The sequence below is a fragment of the Odontomachus brunneus genome, unplaced genomic scaffold (genome assembly GCF_010583005.1).
Source record: "Odontomachus brunneus isolate Ranch 3 - 2012 unplaced genomic scaffold, Obru_v1 Obru_scaffold_049, whole genome shotgun sequence".
Taxonomy (NCBI): Eukaryota; Metazoa; Arthropoda; class Insecta; order Hymenoptera; family Formicidae; genus Odontomachus; species Odontomachus brunneus.
In genome coordinates, this window is record NW_022639499.1 from 750,267 (window position 1) to 773,555 (window position 23,289).

The window sequence follows — 23,289 nt, forward strand, 5'->3', positions numbered from 1 at the left end:
TAAGTTCTGTATATACAAGAAATATGAAAAGGATCGTGTAATTATGTTAGTGACGATCGTCTCTGCATTATCGACGTTGTTCGAGTTCGTTATCGACTCCAGCATCTCCTTAAGGGGATGCTGAAGCTGAGAACTTTAATATTTGCCTAATATTTGCCTAATCCAAAAATTCCGCAGCTTGTACATACCGAAAGTGTGGATGTTCCGAACAGAAAAATTTTGAAGAACATTGCTCTACCTTCGCATCTGCATTTGGAAGCTTAAGGATATCGGAAAAGTTTGCAGAAAGATTTCTACACATATATGGTTGGGTTTTCCATTGAATATGGTAAAACAAAGCAACACACATTCATGTAAGTTCTGTATATACAAGAAATATGAAAAGGATCGTGTAATTATGTTAGTGACGATCGTCTCTGCATTATCGACGTTGTTCGAGTTCGTTATCGACTCCAGCATCTCCTTAAGGGGATGCTGAAGCTGAGAACTTTAATATTTGCCTAATATTTGCCTAATCCAAAAATTCCGCAGCTTGTACATACCGAAAGTGTGGATGTTCCGAACAGAAAAATTTTGAAGAACATTGCTCTACCTTCGCATCTGCATTTGGAAGCTTAAGGATATCGGAAAAGTTTGCAGAAAGATTTCTACACATATATGGTTGGGTTTTCCATTGAATATGGTAAAACAAAGCAACACACATTCATGTAAGTTCTGTATATACAAGAAATATGAAAAAGATCGTGTAATTATGTTAGTGACGATCGTCTCTGCATTATCGACGTTGTTCGAGTTCGTTATCGACTCCAACATCCCCTTAAGCGCGTCTAAAGCGATATTCTGAATTTGATTCGCCGAGAAACGTCGTGCTTTCCAGGTAGGGTTACGTTTATTTTGGCGATAGGACGCTTAAAGGAGAGATAATTCGTGAGTACATCGCGCTTGGGTAGATCGATCTTCTCGCACCTGTACAATCATCGCTGTGTTTTCCCTAATATTTGATCGTCCCTGTTGACAGAAGTGTGTTTCGTTTCATACAACACACACGCGCATACACGCTGCTTTTTATCACGTGTGAGTAAACATGCTATATTATTAGTTATCGCAATTTTTAACTCGGTCGAACATGTAAAAAGTATCGAGTCGTTTTTAAATCGCATGCCGTTTATTCGCGGTAAAGTATTTAATATTTCACCGTGTTCACTTTATTTTTATCTTTTACTAAATATTGACGTTAGACTTTAACAAGAATATTAAACATTGGAATTCTGTCAAAGTACCGGCGAAACAAATTTTTTCAAGTAATTTTGCTTGAGTTTACAACAAAGGATAATTTAAGTTTTTGTTGAATAACCCGAAAACGGAACTTTTCAATTCGTCGAAGAAACAAAAATTGACGACGCACACGGAGAAGATATTGTAGCCAAAATTACATTGAAATTATAACTTTTGTCACAATATTTTTCGTAAAGCTTGAATTATATTGAAATTATAATATAAATTACTATAGAAATGATATAAATTTGATATAAATTTGATATAAATTTGATTACTATAGAAATGATATAATATAAATTTGACAATCTGCGATATACGATATAAGTAACATCCAAACAATTACAGTAATTTTGTAGTACAAAGTCAAATGTGCGTAATATTTTCAAAAAATTTCAATTTCAGTCAGAATCCTCTGTATAGCCTGAAATTACAAAAGTTTTGTTGGAATTTTTACTACAATATATTTTTTCTGTAAAAGCAGGAGAGACAAATTAAGAGAGCACGAGGGAGAGAGAGCGAGAGATTCAGCAAGAGAGAGAGAGAGAGAAAGAAAGAAAGGACTGAAGTTCTGTGCCTGACTTTGGTATTCGATTTTAATGAAGTATCATAGGCAGCATTTACTAAATCTAATCGAATGTCAATGTCAAGTGCAAATGTGCGGAAAAAACGTCTCGTGTTTCCGAGATATTCAAATTTTAATTATTGGACGAGTCGCTTCGCCCCAATCCCAATCACCCAATTGTGTTGAATATTAATGGCGACAATTTGTTCGTAAGACTAATGTAGATCCTTTCGAAGATATCCTTTGTGCAACCCAAAATGCTTATTCTTCATAGAAAAATAGGATAGAATAGTTTATGTATCAAAAAGAAAATGAGCTCGTTTGATTTCTTGTTTTATTTATTTTTTTTTATATATTTGACTTTGATTTTGATACATTAGTATTTATAATCTTGTAAGACATTAATAAAATAAAACATCAGCAAAATATTTTTGAATTCCGGTCTTTTTACATGGAAATTTGAAAAATTGATCATTTAGCCACATAATTACAGCCAGATAAGTTAAATGTTTCGAAAACAAAACGTTTCTGCACATTCGCATTTGTGACATTCGGGTACATTTAATAAACGCTACATACTTGTAAAACTTCATTAAAATCGGACCAGAATCGAATACAGACTCTTATCAAAACATGAGAGAAAGAAAAAGAGAAAAAGATAGAGAAAGAGAAAGAGAGAGGGAAGAGGAGAGGAGAGAAGAGAGAGAGAAGAGGAGAGGGGAGAGAGAGAGAGGGAAAGGGAAAGGGAGAGGGAGAGGGAGAGAGAGAGAGAGAGAGAGAATGCACGGAATATGCGAGGAAGTTCGTAGGGCGAGGGTTGGTTTCGGTAAGGTCGAGCACAGTTTTGACGATAACGAGCGGATTTGCAATCACGACTATATTGTGCAGGATCCTGCTGTTAGCTAACTTCAAGAGGGATGAAACACAGGCGCCCTGAGATCACAGAGCAGGAAGCTGAATAGGATGCGGACGGAGGATGAGAGAGCGTCGGCTCTTCGTTGCCGTCGCAATCGCGTCCGTCCTCGCACGGTGTGTGCAAACGCGAAATATTCAAACTCACGCGAAACTACAGGCAAACGTTTGTTTCTTTTGTCACGTGTTTTCGCAGTCCTCGAGCTTAATTAGCGAGGCACGGTCGATCTCGGAGCCGGCCCGTCGTTGGAAAATTGTTCGCGATTCCGTCTGGGAAAAAGTTGACTACGCCGAAGATTGATCAAAGAGTGCGCGGATGAAAGGGGGGAGAGACACGATGAATCCGGAATCTTGTATATATCGCGCCGTAAAGACTTCCCTCAAGTTTCCCCGGGCTGATTTTTCCGAGGTGATGTCTCGGGGAAGGAGGGGAGGATGGAAAAGGCTCCCGACCGCTATCAGACAGGATTAAAGACCTGGAGATCTACGTCGAGAAGAGTGCGGGCATGTACTCGCGACAATTGTTAAGGTTTAACTTTTTAAGCCATAGTGGGGGACGCCATAGCGTCCTATTTTTCTTTCAGTGATTTTAACTGATTCATCGGCAGACACAGTCGATTATATTATTATCATACACCTTCAAAAATAAAAAATAAAAAATATAAAAATATAAAAATTAAAAATAATTTGTATGTGTTTAATATTGTCAAATTATTATAAGCAAATAAAAGCAAACAAGCACGGACAAAAGTTATTTTAGGATTAACTATTACGAATTGATATATGAAAACATTGACGGTTTATTAAGAATAGTTAACAGTATTTTACACGTTCTTTTCAAAATTTTCTGTAAAACTCTATTTTTTAAACTATTAAAATATTAGTAATGTTTGTTGCAAGTTTCTTGTCGAAAATGCAAATATCTCTTTTTCATATCAAGAAAATATCTTTTTCCGATTAATATTAAAAGCAAGATTGTTAATTATGAAAACTTATAGAGTCACCATATTAGACCCGCCATTTCGAATTTTTATTTTTTGTCAAATTCGTCAGCAACCCCGAAATTTTCTGTATGCCAAATTCGAAGAAACTTCACCGAGAAATAAAATGTATAGCTCGAGAAGTTACGGTAAATATATCAGTGCCTAGATACTAATAACACTGATATTTAATTCTTATTGTTTTGGTTTTTAACTACGAATATATTTAAACTTTCAATATAGAATATACATACATCAGAGTGTCTGCAAATTATCGATACACCCGTCGTGTGCAGATGGAACTCATCAAACTGAACAAAAACTCCTCTACCATTTTGTAAACAATCTCGTAAAGTTCATAATTATTAAAGAGATGAATAATTACGCGCAATATGGTACAAATGAGCTGTGATGGCGACGTGTCTGTCGTCGTATGCTTGCAGGTCAACATTCATTAGGATATTAGATTAAACTGAACAAAAGAGTCCTCTACCATTTTCAGAATGACCACGTAGATTTTTAGTTATTAATTAAGGAAGATGAGTGTATTATCGCGCACAATCATGCAGCAATCTTCCTTAATCAATAACTCAAAATTTTACGTGGTCGTTTGCGAACTTGTGGAGAAATTTTGTGTTCAGTTTGATGAGAGATCTGCTTGCACACAGCGGGTGTGTCAATAATTGTTAGAAATTCTATATATGGAATATATGCATATATTCGACTTTAAAGGTTTAAACATTTTTAAAAACTAAGATAACAATAATGTCCAGAGTTAGGTGTTACGAGTATTGGTACTTTTACCTTACTCTCTTAAAGTGAATCGGTGAATAGTCACTGATATCAGTTATACACTGTAAAAACTGATGTGTTAAATTTAACATTTCATGTATCCCAAATCATCCACTCTCATTTATGTGTAAATTTAACACAAAACAAATGTGGCAAGAAGTAACAATATGTAAAAAATTAACACAAGAATTTAACACTTGAATACCGTTAGAAATCACAGTTTGTGTTAAATTGACATATGTATAATGTTAAATTAACTAAAATAAAACGTTATTTTAACATTTAAGAGAAGTATTAATTTTGGATGAAATGAAAATGTTAAATTGACAGAATCTATGTCTGACATATTAAATATGTCAATTTAACGCAACCTGTGACTCCTAACGGTACTCAAGTGTTAAATTCTTGTGTCAATTTTTTTCCATATTATGCGTGTTACTTTTTAACACATTTGTATTAAATTTACACATAAATGAGAGTGGATGATTTGGGACACATAAAATGTGTTAAATTTAACACATCAGTTTTTATAATGTAAGTATAGCACCGAGCACTTTTTAGTGCAACACTTATAACTGCAAATCAGTGTATATTCACTGTTTTCAGTGATGTTTTCACTGATTCATCTTAAGAGAGCACCAATTGCGCGGGCAGCCAAGGTTGCGGTTACATCTCTTATCGCACCCGGCGACCGGTGCGACTGTTTCGCGTTGACCATGTAAACGGCGGGAGGCGGAAGAAGGGGGAGGGGGGCACGTGGTTAAACACGCGCCTTGGCCGGGCGAGAGGCAGCGAACCGGATTTTTTACAATGTCCCCGCTGTTTGCACAGCAGGTGGTTAGAATGCGAGGTGACACGCTAGGCTGCTTTCTCGAATTTTATTCTTTTACGGGAGCTCGAGGCCTCAGGTGACAATGGCAGGCCTACGGTTCTCCTCGGGTTCATGTGGCGCATCCCTCGACGAATTCGAGCAGGTCTGCAGGCAGACGATCATTCTAATGATAATAACGTGTCGATACATACGGGGAAAACAAGTATCGAAAATTTCCAGAAAACCACGAACAGAAAGCCGGTGAAAACAGTCCCCCAATTCTGTGTGAAGTTTCGAAGAAACGGAGAGAGGAAAAGAGATTATCGGGGCTGACCGAAACATGCTGTCGTGGTAATGCTGCTGAAAAACTAATATCTGAATTTTCCAGATAATATTTGAGTAACCAGGTACAAAATTTGGTCAAAATAGGATCGAACAAATTTTTTGGTTGCCAGAATTTCATTCTTTCTACTACTAAAGATTTGATTCTCTGAAACTAAATTGCTTCAGTTTTGTTTCAAAAAATCAAACCTTTGGTTCAAAGTACCAAATATTGGTTCTCACAACCAAAACATTTGTTCCACCTTATTTCAACCAAATTTTGATTAACTCAACTAAATGAGTTTTTCAGTGTACTTGAGCATTCTGTGGTTTATTCTTACTATCACTTCTTGTATTCTTCAAGTCATTCTGTGCATAAAAGTACCGACGTAAGGTCAACGAAAGAGATAAATATTTTTTTCCATATATTATATTTCAACGAAATATTTAATTTCCATATCAAAATAAAAATAAAGTATGGAGTGTTCGGCAAAGTATTTATATCTCACGTTAACCTTACCTTGACATAGATATCATACTTTTTTAGAGATATTGATATGTGTACGTTGAGATATGTTCAATTTTTCTTTTTAATTTGGTAACCTTTGTTGACAAAGATATCACAAACAGTATAATGTGTGGATTCAAACATTTTTTATAAAATTTTATAAGAAAAAGGAGATCTCATGATTGGCCAATATCATATTTGTCACTTTAAAATTAAATCATTTTCTTTTGAAAAGTCGGGTACCCAGAATCCGAATAGTGATGTTCTTATAGTACGTATATACCCGAGTCTCGAAATTTTAGTCTTTCCGTCCTTTAGTTGAAAATTTAGAAGTTCTCTTTTCGACCTATATATTCTATTTTAACATCTAATTTAAAGCCTGAATAATTGATCTCTTTTGATTTTATTTCAAATCTATTGATTTTATTTCAACTATTAACTTTCCTAACAGGTCTTCCTAAAACTTATAAACAGTATTTAGTATGATTTCTGCCACTTGAGATGCGCTAAATAGGATTTCTATGTTTCCATATGTTTTCATGTAAACATACTTTAATTCTTCAGAATATACAGTTATTAAAAAGTTTAGGTTGAAAATAGGATTAAAATTTCGACTCGAGTGGTATACATAAAACAAGAAAACCATGCATAAAGTGAATCAAATAACGTTAGATTGTAAACAATTTCTGTTATATTTTATATTAGAGAAAAATATGTGTGAAGAATAAGTTTTATGATTGAAAGAAATAAATATTGTGGTCAACCACCCTTCTAACCATACAATTTATTTCTTACATATTTTCCTTTGATATAAAACACAATGGAGATATTTTAGAATCTAATGTTAGTTGATTCAATGTTGCTTATTCGGAATGATTTGTATTTGTAAATGTAAGTGGCCGCATATTTGGGTGGTACCCGCGAATTTGGTTGTCCGAGTATCCGGATATCTAATTAAGGCTGAAAATTACTTTTCATAAGCAAAATAAAGCAATAATATTCGGGAATTTATTAAAAAAACTACATGGATATGCGTTTGAATGTTATACATATAATACATGTAATTAATATATTTACATTTAAACAAAAAATTTATTTTTTTAATGGAAATGACGTCACATTTCAAGGCTATTCTAATTGTTGTTTTAGTTTTCTTTTAAATAAAATAAGACAGAAGCAAATTTTAATTAAAAAAATAAAGAATTTTTCTTTTACAAGCCAAAAAATTCAACTGTTTGAAAATAAAAATTTCGGTCCGAGTGATTAAACTACAGTACTATTTGATAAGAAACCTTTTTTCATTTTTTGGTCAGACTGTTGTAAATCATGCAAATCAGGGAGAACGTGCAAGAACTATAGCTTCAGAACGGCAATGGATGTGGTGACGTTATTTTCACACAAAAAATAATTATAAATATTTTTGTTTGAACGCAAATATTATCTATTTACATATATAAAACTCAAACATATTCATATAGTAGTTTTCTTCAAATAAATTCCCGTATTTTGTTGCTTTTTTCCTCCTTTTAATACCCACAAATTAACGCCTGGGTAGCTAAAGAAATATCCGGTTTACACCGATGTCTGCCTACGATTCACCGTTTAGATACTTGAACATTGTGTAACATACCTAATTATTGCTTCCCCCTCGTTATTTCGTTATTGTGTGTTATTTCGCAACCAATGGCACTTGTTCATAGTTTTCACCTGTAAAGTTCTCTCTTGGAGTCATTGAATGCAGGAAAAAAGCTTATTTGCAACACCGAAATCGCAAGAGAAACCAGGTTTCCTTCTAAAGTGTTAATGACTAAAGCGGGGTCTACAATGAGAACTTAAGCTTTAAGCCCTAAGCCGTAAGAAATTGGCCAATCATGGTTGATTATTTTTCTTATAATTGACTGTGATTGGTCAACTTCTTACAGCTTAAAGCTTAAGTTTTATGGCTTAAGTTCTCATTGTAGATCCCGCTTAAGGGAATGTCAATAACGGGGAGTTTCACACTTCTTCCACCTTTGCCAGTGGAGCAGTGAGCTCGTGTAACACAGCTTCGCGAAGTGCGATGCCGTGAAGCGCTCGCGAGCAGCGCGGCTCGCCCTCCTATAAGACGCGTGATTAATTATGCAATTTTTTGCCGTACCGTTAAGAGATATACGCGGGACCGTACAGCGCTACGGTATATTTCTCGGCGACCGTCGACGGGACTCTCGATCGTATCGATTAATGGGCTCGCACGGACACGGCCCTCGTGAATGCCGCGGGAAGAGCGCGTTGTCGCCTTCGATTTGTTCGGCACCGGGGTGGAACCCCGCGGTCTGCCACGGGAGGATCCTCCGGGCTCCTCGCGACCGAAGGACCTTTGTTCACAGTTGGCTCCGCCACCGGAATAATTCGACCGCCATTTTTCTCGCTTTATGCCGGGTAAGCGTTACTAATGGCTCGTTCACGAAGCACGAACCGGGCCGCGAGAGGCCCGTACAGAGGTAAATTTACGTGGTTACGCGCTTACTTACCCAGTTAATAAATAAAGGGCGCCGCGTGAGTCTCTCTCTCGCCCTCTCTCTTTCTCTCTCTCTCTCTCTCTCTCTCTCTCTCTCTCTCTCCCGAAGAAGACGCGCACGAGCGTGTCCGAAGACACGGATTCCGCGACGGGCGCGTTAAGGCGGAAGCGATCGTTCGCTTTTGTACAAAGTTACACGGACGGTCGACACAGGATTACAGGCCCGCCGATCAGAGTGCAATGGCCCGTCGATCGGTGGTCTTCCTGGAGCGCACTCCGAGCGAAATGTCCTCGGGGAGCGACGCATTTCACGGATCGCGCGGTGCACACGGGTCGGCCGGCAATAAAACACACGGGGACAGGCGAGCCGAGAACTCGTTTGACAGTTTTCCACGACGCGAGAAATTCATATTCATTTTGGGCGTGGGCGTGGGTGCCATGCGCCCGCCGGGGGCCAGGTCGAGCAGGATCGTGAATGCATACGTAGATCTGTTTGCGTCTGTGTATGCGTCGTTGCGCCGCCGGTCGACAGGCTGAACACGCATATGTGGAAAGATAGAAATAGTCCAGCCGAGAGAGCGGAGAGAGGGGGAGAGAGAGAGAGAGAGAGAGAGGGACGGCAGTGATAAAAGCCGCCGGTCCACTCGGGGATGATTTACGGCTTGGTGCGGCCATCGGGCGCGATGAAAATGCAAACAGGTGTTCGGACTTCCTCGAATACCTAAATTCATCGGGGCAGAGAAAAAAGTGTGGTGTGTTTTATTCTGGTTATGTATATACAGAGTGTCTGACAATTAATGACAGACCCAATTGTGTGTGTGTGTGTGCAGGTAAAACTCATTAAAACTTTTCTGTCATTTCGCAAACAGTCGCGTAGTATTTTTAGTTATTAATTGAAGATTAGTGAATTATCACGCTTGATATGACAGATAAGCTGTAATGACGACGTCTGCCATCGTGTGCTTGTAGGTCAAACTGGACAAAACAGTCCTCTGTAATTATCATTCACTGCACCCTCATTTTGCCAATAACCACGTAGATTTTTCGTTGTTAATTAAAGAAGGTCGGTGCATTATCATGCATAATCATACATCACACACACATGCACACACACACACACACACACACAGTTTTATGTATATGTATATAAAATTAGCATGATATTGTGTTACGTCACGCGCGCGTCCTATCGAGGCGGCGGGGAGCGATTGCGAATTCTACGGTATAATGAGGTAATGTCACCCAGTAATTTCGAGCGGCACGGCGAACTGCCGCGTTCGTGCCGCGGATGCACGATATACGCATATAGCGACGACGACGGCGACGGCAACGACGGTGGCGGCGGCGGCGGTGGTGGTGGTTCGATAAACGCGCGCTCGCGCTTTTTCCTCAGCCGGAGGACGCCGATATCGGATGTGCCCGGACTTGCAAACGAAGTTTGTGCGAAGACTCGGCTTCGGGAGTTTGCGAATCACCGCTGAAATTCCATTCGGCAGTTTGGCCGCCAACAATAAGGCACCCCCACTCCGCCGCCGCCGTCTATCTCTCCGCACGAGTGTGCATCTACACATCCAAGTACACACACGCATAGAGACACACACACACATACACTTATAGTCGCGACGTGTGCTCCGTTCTACCCAAGGGAGCCATGGGCGGGTACCATGGGCGGAGCTTCTCCATTGCTCACCCCAAACCCTGGTCCACGTCCTGACGAAGTCTTCCGATCCTCTCCGTGGTACCTATTATCACCTACCTGCCCCGCAACCCCCCGAATCGACACGTAGCGTAAGCAGTGTGAGTTCACACTGTGGTGCGCGCGCGCGCATATGTGTGTGGGTGGATGTGCACATGAAGGTAAAGGAGTACGCACCTTCAGTGCGATGGCTCCGGTACTTCGGCGCGAAGTATCGAGTGTGTTCGACCTTCCGCGGGTAATCCATTGTGGGATCGACCCGACTTGTCACGGATATAGATAGTAATTGACGGTATCGACGATGGAACGTGAAAGACCTTGGATGGCACTCACCTGGGGCCCAGTCCGGGCTGCGGTTATCACTGATGTTAGACGCCGATCACGCAAGTGTATGCGAATGCCATCCCCACGCATCCTGGGCAAGTGCGTGTGAGAGTGTGCGAGAGTGCCGTTGGCCCAACCCTGCTTCCATCCCGAGCTCGTGGTAGGGACACCGTCGAGAATGCCAGTCTTCTCCGAGCACGGAGCCGAGTAGCATGCTGTGTCGATCCTTTGCCAGCTGTGCTGGAACGTCGCCGCGCATCTGCGCAAACGAATGATAACTGATAACCGGAAACGCTCGGCTAGATCGGGTCGCAGGAACCGAGTTGCGGTGAGTTCGTGAAACGAAAGTTGGTGGAGAACGCTTACGGAGGACTCGGTACATGGGAGGGAGCGGTAGGAGGGTGGAAGAGAGGAAGAACAACGCGTGTGATCCGCGAATGAGATCGCTCCGATAATGGAGATAAGGAAGAGAAGAAGTACGTGAATGCGCGTTCTCTGGGATTAATCGCAACAGTGTAAACATGAAGGTTAGTCTTCTTATCTTATTCGTCGAATAGGTCTAAAATCCTGACCCAATGAAAGAGTAATAAGCCCTTTTCAAGACCGATGTTATTTCCGGCTAAAAGCGTTTCCCATTGCTACCTGAAGTTGTAATCCCTAAGCTTTAGGCAAATTAGGCTAGATTTCACGTGTTAAAGCAGCGCGGGAAACGCTTTTTCACAAAAATTATAGTTCTTAGAGCAAGAAGCTAACTGGGGCTTACTACACTTATTGTTGCCAAAACGACATTTGGGACGATATTCATAGTCAGATGTTATATTTAAGGTCGTCTAAGTCCATCTTCACTATGTAATACTATATAATACTATATAATACTATATAATACTATGGCTGCGTACCGAAATGCACTGCCAGTACTGAAAATCTATAGTTCATGTTACGTATATTATAGAATTTCAGCACTGGCAGTAAATTTCATTATAATACTATATAATACTACTGGAGCTACTAGTAAGCTTACTAGTGGTACTGTTGTGGACCGGGACTTTTTATAGTTGCGTTAAGCTGCACTGAGCATGTTCGCCATGGGATAAATGACACATAGTATCATGGAAGAAAGAGAGTTTCATCCGAAACCAGAAAAAATTATAGGGCAAAAACCTATTCCATTCTGCATTTCTTAGGTTCTATCACATTCGGCAAAAAGGATTTTAAACGTACTTTACTTACAAAAATAGTTTAAAGGAAATAAAAAAAGAGATCACAAGATAAATTAGAGAAGGCTAGGTCAAAAAGTTTTCTTGGTCACATGATATTTGTAAAATTTTTTTGTGAGGAGAAACTGTGAGGAAACTATGAGGGAACGAATCTTCTGTGAGTGGAAGATTCTTTTAGGGCGTAGGTATGTCGCATGAGATCAAGGGATGTCCATGAGACAAACGACCATGTCTTTCCTCTAAGATATGCAAGGAAAAGAAGTGATTGATCACGAAAAACCGTTACATACCAACCGTTTTTCTTGTTGTTTTGACAAAAAAGTGATCGCTTTATTACTACTTTTTAGCAAAAAAGCATACAAAATTATTTTCTGTTATTACTGTAATAGCTACAAAAATGATTACCTCAGTTATAATTATTTCCGCTATGCGTAGTTACAGTCACAACTGATAATCATGTTTTCTTGATATGGTTCAGATAGTGCACCTATAAAGACGACACTTGGGATGATATTCATTGTCAGATGTTATATTTAAGATCACCTAAGTCCATCTTCACTATATAATATTATACAATACTATATAATATTATATAATACTATATAATACTACATAATACTATATAATACTATATAATACTATATAATATTATATAATACTATATAATACTATATAATACTATATAATACTATATAATATTATATAATATTATTTTATTGACTACTTTCAAGCAGCATCTGACAATAGGCTCAAGACTCTTAAATATTAGATCGCACTGGCCCTAATTAAGACAATGAAGAGCTAAATAGGACAATGAATATTTGCCCTAAGACTTATTCTTTTTACCTGCTAGTGCTGCCCAGGAACTTTGTTCCTTTTCCCTTCAATATTAGGTTATATAGAATATCTCAGATTCTCCTTTACAATTTTTATGGGAACGTAGACTGGATTGAACATAAAAGTCCTCTCGTTTTGCGATATTCGCAATAATAGTCGAGGTATTAAGTAAAGAAGATTAGTGAATGATCACGCGCGATATGATAGATGAGCTGTAGCACTGTGTACTTGTACATTAAGTCAAATTGAATAAAAGAGCCCTTTATCATTTTGCAAATAACTACGTAGATTTTTAGTTATTAATGAAAGAAAACTGTTACACAATTGTTGCACAATAATGCACAAATCTTTTTTAATTAATATCTACAAACCTATGTGATTATTTGCAAAATGGTAGAGGACTTTTTTGTCCAGTTTGACCTAATGTATAAGTATAAACAGTAATGTATAGTATAACGACAGATGACATCACTATCTCATCTACTATATTGCGCGTGATCATTTGCTAATTTTCTTTAATTAATATCTCGATAATTATTGCGAATATCGCAAAACGATATGGGACTTTTATGTTCAACTCAATCCGTTCTACGTTGCCACAAAAATTGCGGAAGAGAGTCTGGGACACCTTGAACACTCTTTTCACTCTAAAGGCAGAAACTGCAACACCCAGTTCAGCTGAAGGATATATACTTATAATATTTAAAAGACACATTTACGTAGGTTTCGCACATGCTTCGGGCAGCTCCCTCATCCTCATCCTCATCCTTAAGGTCGGTTCTACAATAAATCGGATATCAGGGAGTCGATTGTGTATCTCGAAACGAAGTGAAGACCTAAATAGGAATGAATATTCGCCCTAAGACTTATTCTTTTTACCTGCTAGTGCTGCCCAGGAATTTTGTTCCTTTTTTCTTCAATATTAGGTTATATAGGATATCCTTTATAGGATAGACTCTATAACTCTATAGGACTCTATAGGATATCCTTTATAGGATAGACTCTCCTTTGCAATGTTTGTGGGAACGTAGACTGGATTGAACATAAAAGTCCTCTCGTTTTGCGATATTCGCAATAATAGTCGAGGTATTAAGTAAAGAAGATTAATGAATGATCACACGCGATATCACACGTAGATGAGCTGTAGCACTGTGTACTTGTACATTAAGTCAAATTGAATAAAAGAGCCCTTTATCATTTTGCAAATAACTACGTAGATTTTTACTTATTAATGAAAGAAAATTGTTACACAATTAGGAAACGAAATTACAGAAGTGAGCAAGTTCACTAGGCACTGACCAATGAAGTTACAAATATTCTAGTAAATTTGTTCACTTTCACTCCGTTTTGAGATGCACATTCGACTCCCAGAATGCAATTGATGGTCCAATGAGGAGAAGTTTATGGAAAATAGACTCTATCATTGGATCATTGACTCCAACGACGACGCATTGTACAACTGACCTGAAATCAGAGACTCTGCTTCCGCGTCCGACTCTTGCCAAAGTCTCCTAACGAAGTCTCGCAGGGAAGAGGTCCGGTAGCTTGCCGATACATCCGGTAGTCCGGGTAGCCTCGCGCAGCGTTCGGCGCGGCGGCAGCGGCGAGCCGCAGCGGCGGGCCGGTCTCTCTGCTTCACCTCCGCATTTCTCACTTTGTCAGCTCATCTACATCGGCTCGGGCCCGGCTCGTTGACGAATAAAAAATGGCACCTATTATTCTTTCTTACCACTCGCTGATTGCAGAAAGCGGGACTCCAAAACGAGCAACGGACGCGAAAATGGAACTCGTCAGTTCGAATTTGCGTGGGAGAATTTTGTCAGGTCTTAATCTTTTCTCGAGAGGGGGGGGAAGGGGGGGGGGAGCGTGTGCGCACACGCGTGCTGAACGTCATTACGAATGTGTTCGCGAATCCCTACGAGTCGTAACGGTAACTTAGCGGATAACGAGCGTTTCGGAATCGATCAATTTTCCTAAATCGCGCACCCAGATCGTACGTTATTATGCACAGAGAGAACGATTTATTGATTCAAATAAATGTTTCTTTGGAACAGTCCAAATGAATTGTTTGGTTGACGCAACAAAAATATTTCTTTGGAACTAAGCCGCAAATAAATATTTTTGTTGCTTCAAACAACATTTTGTTTGATCAATCAAAAAATTCGTTTGGACTGTTCCAAAGAAGCGTTTATTTGATTCAACCAAATCGTTCTCTCTGTGTGCTGAAATAGAAAAGTTTGGTATTTATAATTATGATTGCACAGGGAAATAATTATAATTGGAGAAGCTATTTTTGTAATAGACATTACTGCAGCGTTGTTAACCTCTCAAAAGCTCATTAAATTCTCTTGATTGAGCATTAAACTAAAGGCATACTTTAACGAATTGAAGTAGAAAATAATTATGACAATCGAATATATATTATCTGGGCAGCACTAGTTCAAGTAAAAAGAATAAGGGCAGGTCATTGTCTTATTTCTTCATTGTCTTAATGAGAGCCAGTTTGCATAGTGCGATCTATTTAAGAGTCTTGAGCTTATTGTCAGATGCTCTAAAGTATCTGAAGATGGACTTATGGACCTTAAATATTCCGACAGAACTTTAAATGGACACGCAAGGAAAATTACGCGAATAATATATTGAGAGAAAAGTAGTATTTACGATTATAATTTCACGGTTCAAATGTTTATAGTCGGGAAAGACATTTTTGTAATAAAGCTTTTGTGGTAGCTATTTACAAAAAATAACGATACACAGAAAAATATCATTCTACTGTCAAGAAAAACGATTAATCAGTTTACTTTTTTTGTTTTGTGTAATGATATTCTTTGGCAAAAGATATATTGAGTGTAGTGTTAAAATGTAGTGTTAAAATCACCTATCAATCGAGAACTCATCACAAACTTGAGAAAATTATTATGTACTAAAAAGAATTGATTCTCTTTAAAAGTATATTATAAAACCTTATTGAAGAAAAAGTCGATGCAACTCTATATAGTAAGAAAGTAAATCGTTTTTCTATTTTAATTTAATATTGTAGACTGGAACAGTGAACTTACTGGGACTCAGAATATATTTTGAATAAATTTGATGCTTATAATGAACTTTTGATAAATTTGCAAATATATAATGAATATATAAGCTTACAAAATATTATTTTAATGTAAACTTATAAATATATCACATAAACTTATAGCATACTTGAAGTAAGTAACATTTACTTGAATATAGTATGTATCTTTTCGTGTACACACATATGAATATTGCCGCTACTATCTTTTGTTAGAAGAACAAGAAAATTGATTGACGCAGAAAACATTGACATTGACTGTAACTTGCAACGAGATAAACAATGTTTTCTCTCAATGAAAAAAGGACGTTCCTCAATTGAATATAATGCTACGAAAGCGGAATATTCAGCCTGGCAGGCGACAAACGTAATGTTGCAGGGTTGGTCCCTAAAGGATCAGTGGCTGAATCAATAACTTTGTATACACATATTGTTATTCTACTACTCTTTTGTTAGAGCAACAAAAAGGTACGGTTGGCGCCGAAAACTATTACAATTCGCAGTCAGACCAACGATTTCTCAGCATAGTTTCATTCAAAACAGTCGTTAAGGGGACTGGAGGGTCAGATTGCCTGAAAATCGTGTTTGTTTTTTCACAATTTTTTATGACGAACTGAATAAATATGCAAAAGTGTTATTTTGACGTGTATTTATACAACATATAAAGAGGAGAAAAATATAATTTTGATGAACAAATATTCAATGTAAGTGTATAGTACATGCAATTGAAATATATTTCGGTTTTTTTCAAGGTTGTAATTTTGCAGTAATATCTTGACTCTCGGTTCAATTAAGCTGAATTTTAGGTAGAAAATTTCCGTAAGCTTGTCATTATCGAGTGAACCACTGACAAACTCGTGAAAATATTTAATTTTGAAATATTCTTTTACTATAAAAGAACTGAAAATTTTAATAATATTCCATTAAGATATTTGCAATTTTGTTAACTTTTATTCAGTTTCTATTATAGTAGTTCACCTGATAACGACAAGCTTACGGAAATTTTCTACCTAAAATTTAGCTTAACTGAATCACCAAGAGTCAAGATATTACTGCAAAATGACGACCTTGAAAAAAAAAAATGAAATATATTTTAACTGCATATACCATACACTTATATTGAATATTTGATCATCAAAATTATATTTTTCTTCTCTTTATATGTTGTATAAATACACATCAAAATAACATTTTCGCATATTCATTCAGTTTGTCATAAAAAATTGTGAAAGAACAAGCACGATTTTGACAATCTGAGCCTCCAGTCCCTTTAAGGTAAACTCAGGTACGATGGCCATACGGAAAAGATCGGCGCAGGCTGCAATTTTTCTAATAATTGCTAAACAGTAAGTTTTAGCACATAAACTACTAAATATCGATTATCTTTGAGAATGACTACAAAAGCGCACTATCTTAGCAGGTATTGGGGAAATTACAGTATGGCCATCATACTCGAATTTACTCTATCCACCGTTTGACATTATTTAATTCTCGTTATTGCCTTTCTTTACTCATATATTTGCGCGATGGAACAATCCGTCTCGAGTCGAAACAAGCAAGCGGGCCAATCCGCTCTTATTCATCGGATTCTATTCCAATCGCGGCGCGTTGTTTGAGAATGTCTTGGCAAGCAGCTTCCATCCGGGGCTGCTGCAAATTGCCCCCCAGATCGTTCACGGAGCTTTAACATAGAGTTGGTGTAGAGGCAACACCACCGCAAACTTTTAAGCGAGGGGCACAATGAAAACACCATTCGGCCCGGGCCGGCGAGAGGGGACTCCGCATTGTGCGCACGAAATTCCCGCGTAACAGGCGGCGTTATGTCGTTATTCGCTCATTAGCACCTCGGGAATAAGAAGAATGGAGGTGGCAAAGAGACGAGAAGATCGCGGCGTATAACACGCGGCTATTATCGAGTCACTCTTCGTCCACTTCCTTGTTAACTTCAGCGCACACGCGCGCTGTTAATTGCGTTAATCAGTGTTCTCGCGCGCGAGGGAGCGAGCGAGAGCGCGGCTGGGAATTCGCGTAGATCCATCTTGATCAACGTTAAAACGCGCGAACGTTTGAACACGCGCGCGCGATTCTCCTTCGCCTTCCGTTATTCCGTGTAACTCCTTTCAGCGATTTTTCCGCCGGTCCACCTGCGACCGTACGCGGCGTACGTCCTTTCGAGAGCTCCCGTAGCTCTCGAGAGCTTTTCGCCCGACACTTAAAACTCATCACGTCGCGCGACGGTATTAATAAATCGAGGTATTGCACGGCGCGGCGAGGCGATATGCGAAGGAACGAGCGAGCGAGCGAGCGAGCGAGCGAACGAACGAACGAACGAACGAACGAACGAACGACGGTGGTTTCCACACACGCGAGAGAAGACAGAGGAAAGCCAGAAGGCATAAATCACACAAGTGGGAAGTTCAGCTTCGCCTTCGGCGAGTCATAAATCAATAGCTGTCCGGTCGTACGTGAAATGATTACACCGCACCGGCCGCGCCGCGCCGCGCCGCGCACGGAGGACGAAGACGGAAGAAGCGGAAGGATTCTCGAAATTGGCCGTCGTCGCGTCCTCTCATCGTCTTCGACGTCGTCGCAGGCTTCGCCTGCGCCTGCCTCGTCGGCTTCCCAGATGTCGGATGACTGACGAGACGTTTACGCGTTTTTTCCGCGCGCCTATGTCGCGTGCTTGCAAAAGAGGCTGGGAAGGGGCAGGTCTCCTTCTACTCTGGCCCTTCGGCAGAGAGCCGGAGAGCGTCGTCGAGGTTGATCGATTGTTTCTGAGCACCGTGATCGATTCTGTAAATCTTATACACGTGAAAAGGGCCAATAAGAGCCGAGCGCTACGAAGACGTGCACAAAACGATATTAAGAAGGTCCGTTGTACATGTATTTAGAAATAAATACCGCAAACAGTATCGTCACAAACGTTACGGGCAACACTTGGCAGCACCCTTCTCAATGTAGAAAACCGTTGAACTTCGACGCTTTTATACGATGATTCACGCAGACAAAGAAGAGAAACCACAGGTGCGCGCGTCATGACGCTCCTCACGTCACTCGACTTCGGTGTTTTTGCTGGGTATCAAATTGATGAATTGTCCAAATCAGCCGCGCCACAACGCAGTTTCAAATGCATATCGCACCACCGATTCTTCAAACATTCGTTTTCTCAGTCAAACGGCGATACTGTGTCAAAGTTAAAACGGAAGAAAGCTCGCCCCGCACACTTATCGTTCTCCAAAGATCAAAGGTCGAGTCGAAATTTTGATCTTACTTTTAGCCTCGCTACTCCGTTCAATATCTATTTTGATATTTTGTAGCCTATAATACAACCTATTTTGACGCTAAAAAAATGAAAAAGGAAATTTCGAACATGATCGCAGTCGAAGTAGAATATCATACAATTAAGCATACTTTGCTAACTTAGTTCCTATTGCGTTGTAAAATTCAAAGTTGAGCCAAAATTTCGACTCGAGGGCTTAGCTTACCCGAGTCGAAATTTTGACTCTATGTTGAACCTTGAATTCTACACCATAGTAGGAACTAAGATAGCAAAGTAGGTTTAATATTCTAATAATATAATTTACTCCTACTTTGATCCTGATGATGTCTGAAATTTCCGCTTTCACTTTCTTTAGCGTCAAAGTAGGTTGTATAATAGTAGGATCTTAGGAAGCAAAGTAGGTTCAGTTGCGAACCTCTATTGAAGCTTTAGCTCCTACACAGAATATATGTATTTTATAGAAATATTTAAAAAATTTAATAAATAACGAAACAGAAACGTCAAATAGCATATAAAATAAAATATACATTTTATTTGTTGCATATATTTCAGACATCACTAGGGTCAAAGCAGGAGTAAATTATGTCATTGGAATTAACCTACTTTGTTATCTTAGCTCCTACTGCGGTGTAGAATTCAAGGTTCAAAATAGGGTCAAAATTTCGACTCGGAAATGAGTCAAAATAGGTCTTACCTAGGTTATAGATTATCTAAGTAGGCTCAAACTATTTTTAAAAGCGTCAAAGTAGCGTCAAAACTTTGACAAGAGTTAAAGGTTCACAAGAGAAATTAATGAGTATCAATATCGTCAAAGTAGGTTTTACTTAAGCTAAACCGTCTAAGTAAGCACAAACTATTCTTAAGAGCGTCAAAGTAGCATCAAAATTTTATTCGAATATATATAATATGTATTTATTTATAATATATATACAATAGACTTTAACAAATCTAAAGTTATTAGTATTTACTTTCTTGTGTAGGTCTTCCTAGCGCATGGCTCTTTTGAACTTTTTACGTTCGAGATTTTTTAATCAAACAGAGCCTTATATTATTTGCATTTGATTCTCTAAATTTTTCAGAGCAAAGTGCTATTCAAGAAGCAAAGTGAAAGCCGAGTCATTCGAATTCGAGTGACTTTTCACTCGTGTAAGTTCTACATTCTGAATAGCAAAGTGAATGGTTCCTTTCGAAATTGAAAGGTGTGTCTGATGTACTCTACTATCGTTGAAAAGATTTAATTTAATCGATTTAAACATTCTTATTTATGTGGATTGAAAATGCATACTTGAAGATTATATTAAACATTCGTTCTTGTGATTCTCCGAATAACGATATGGCTCGAGTTTTGCATTTTGACTCTTTTGAGTGATATTTTATTCGAAGAAATTTATAAAGGACTTTCTAGAGATTTCTTCGAGTAAAACTCCATTCGAAAAGTAGAATAACAATTCGAAGATGAGTGACTTTTCACTTACATAGGATGAATTATTCACTCTAAATCGTCGAATGAGTATTTTCATTTGAAACTGAACAGTATACACTTGATATATGCTCAAGTAAATTTACTCCAGTCGAAACATTCATTCGTGGATTAAAAATCTACTCAAGGTCTGAATTGAACATTCACTCTTATGAATGAAAAAATCTTCATTAACGCTTGAAGTAAATTCTCACTCTCGTTGAGTGAGATTTTACTTCAAGAAGTTTAAGAGTTATATTTCTTGAAATGAAACTTTAGTCGAAAATTAGAGTGACAATTAAAATATAAATGATTTTGCATATAGAGTATAATATCTATTTTAAATCATCGAGTGAGTGTTTTTACTCAAAACTGAAGAGAATACATTTGACATCTTATTAAATATTTTAACAAATTCGATCTAATCATTAACATATATATACGTATAGATAAAAAGTCCTTTCAAGAGGAATTGAATCAAACATTTACTCTTATAATACTGAACACAAAAATCTTGATTAACACTTGAAGTGAAATTCCATTTTGTTTAAGTGAGATTTTGCTATGAGAAATTTATAGAGAGTATATTTGAAGAAATTCAAGAGTTCTCTTCAAATTTTTTTAGGATAAAATTCCACTTGAAGAACACAGAGTCAATTCAAGGTTGAGCGACTTCTCGCTCATACAGAACGAATTGTTCACTCAAACGTCAAGCGAACATCTTCACTCAAAACTGAAGAGTACAACTAACATATACTTCAATGATATCATAACAGATTTAATCAAATCGACACAAATATTCTCACCTGCACAGATTAAAAATCCACTCTAAACTTCAGCAAAACATTCGTCTTTGCAATTCCGCGTGGCAACGTTTGAAGTAAATTCTCGCTCATTTTGGCTTCCTATCCACTCGCTTCAGTAAATTCCCTCCCCCCTCCTCATTCCGTGCGAGATCTCACTGCGACACATTTAGAGGGTACACCATTGTCCTCGAGATAAACGGGAAGTACAAAAATGAAAAACTCATTTAGTTAAGTTAACCAAGATTTGGTTAAAATAAGGTGGAACAAATGTTTTGGTTGCAAGAACCAATATTTGGTACTTTGAACCAAAGGTTTAATTTCTTGAAGCGAGAATGAAACAGGTTTAGTCAGAGAATGAAATCTTTGGTAGAAAGAACGAAATTTTGACCCCCACAACCGAAACATTTGTTCGATCCTATTTTAACCAAATGTTGGTTTGACGCTCTTAAGGATATTTTGCGCCTATTTAGACGGTTTATAGCCTAGGTAAAACCTACTTTAACGATGTTGATACTCATTAACTTCTCTTTTGAACCTTTAACTCTACCTTGTCAAAATTTTGACGCTACTTTAACGCTCTTAAAAATAGTTTGAGTCTATTTAGACAATCTACCTAGGTGAAACCTATTTTGTTTGATAATCAACCTAAGTGAAACCTATTTTGACGATATTAACACTCATTTCCGAGTCAAAATTTTGACCCTATGTTGAATCTTGAATTTTACACCGCAGTAGGAGCTAAGATAGCAAAGTAAGTTTAATTCTAATGATATAATTTACTCCTACTTTGACTCTAGTGATGTCTGAAATATATGCAACAAATAAAATGTACATTTTGTATGCTATTTGACGTTTTTGTTTCGTTATTTATTAAAATTTTTAAATATTTCTATAAAATACATATATTCTATGTAGAAGTTAAAGCTTCAATAGAGGTTCGCAACTGAACCTACTTTGCTTCCTAAGATCCTACTATTATACAACCTACTTTGACGCTAAACAAAGCTGAAATTTTAGACATCATCAGAGTCAAAGTACACTGAGAGAAAAGCCTGGTAATTATAACAAACTGCATTTAGTTATAGAAATTCGTTGAATCCTTAGTATCTAATACTAAATATTATAATAATTACCAAATATTTAATAGATCGGGAGTATGACGTAATTGCATTCACAGTAACATCAATTAAATAATTTAGTAATAGTTACTTAATGTTAAATATTTAATATGAAATATATTATAGTTATGAACAGATATTTGATAATTGTTATGAAATTGTTATATCCTATGTAATAAAAGATTCAATAGGTACGAGTTCTATTTTGTTACCAGTATAAGTATGTTTTGTTGCAGCACGACGAAAAATTCATTCATTTGCAGCTATTATATCGTTTCAATATCTATTATTACAGATGGTTGGTTGAACCTACCAAAAATTTTGTAACTATTACAAAATCGCTTATTTTGCTCAACTATTCAATAAGTTTTATTTACCAAATATATTCTGGAAGCAAATAAATTTTACTTCTGTCAAATAAATAATTTATTTTACAGAACTAAATTAATTAATAAGTATTACCATAGCTTTGGCCCGCTATATTTACGTCTACCATTTAATAATAGTAACCAAATTTTAGTAATATTTATTAAATCCTTCTCTCAGTGTAGGAGTAAATTATATCATTAGAATTAAACCTACTTTGCTATCTCACTCCTCAAAATTTCGACTCGGGTGAATTTTTCAGTGTAAGGGGAGAAACGCGCACCATAATCCGGTCAACGTATCGAGGAATCGAGTTCGGCGGGGCGAGGGGGGGAGGGGAGGGGAGGCGCAATCAGTGCGCCGCTCGCGAAGGTAATTAACTCATCGATTACCCCCCGGGGCGAACAATAACCTCCGTGCATTACTCGCACGTCAATTAATATTATCGGGGCCGG

At 37.8% G+C, this 23,289-nt stretch overlaps 1 protein-coding gene across 1 annotated transcript in view; it reads left to right on the plus strand.

Annotated features, from left to right (window-relative positions):
* Positions 1-10,604: 10,604 nt before the first annotated feature.
* Positions 10,605-23,289, plus strand: part of LOC116845058 (LIM/homeobox protein Awh-like) — a 29,169-nt gene continuing 16,484 nt past the window's right edge. Inside the window, exon 1 of the mRNA XM_032817324.1 lies at positions 10,605-11,208. Within this exon, the coding sequence (XP_032673215.1) occupies positions 11,203-11,208 (6 nt within the window). The 5' untranslated portion in view covers positions 10,605-11,202. The remainder of the gene's footprint in view (positions 11,209-23,289) is intronic.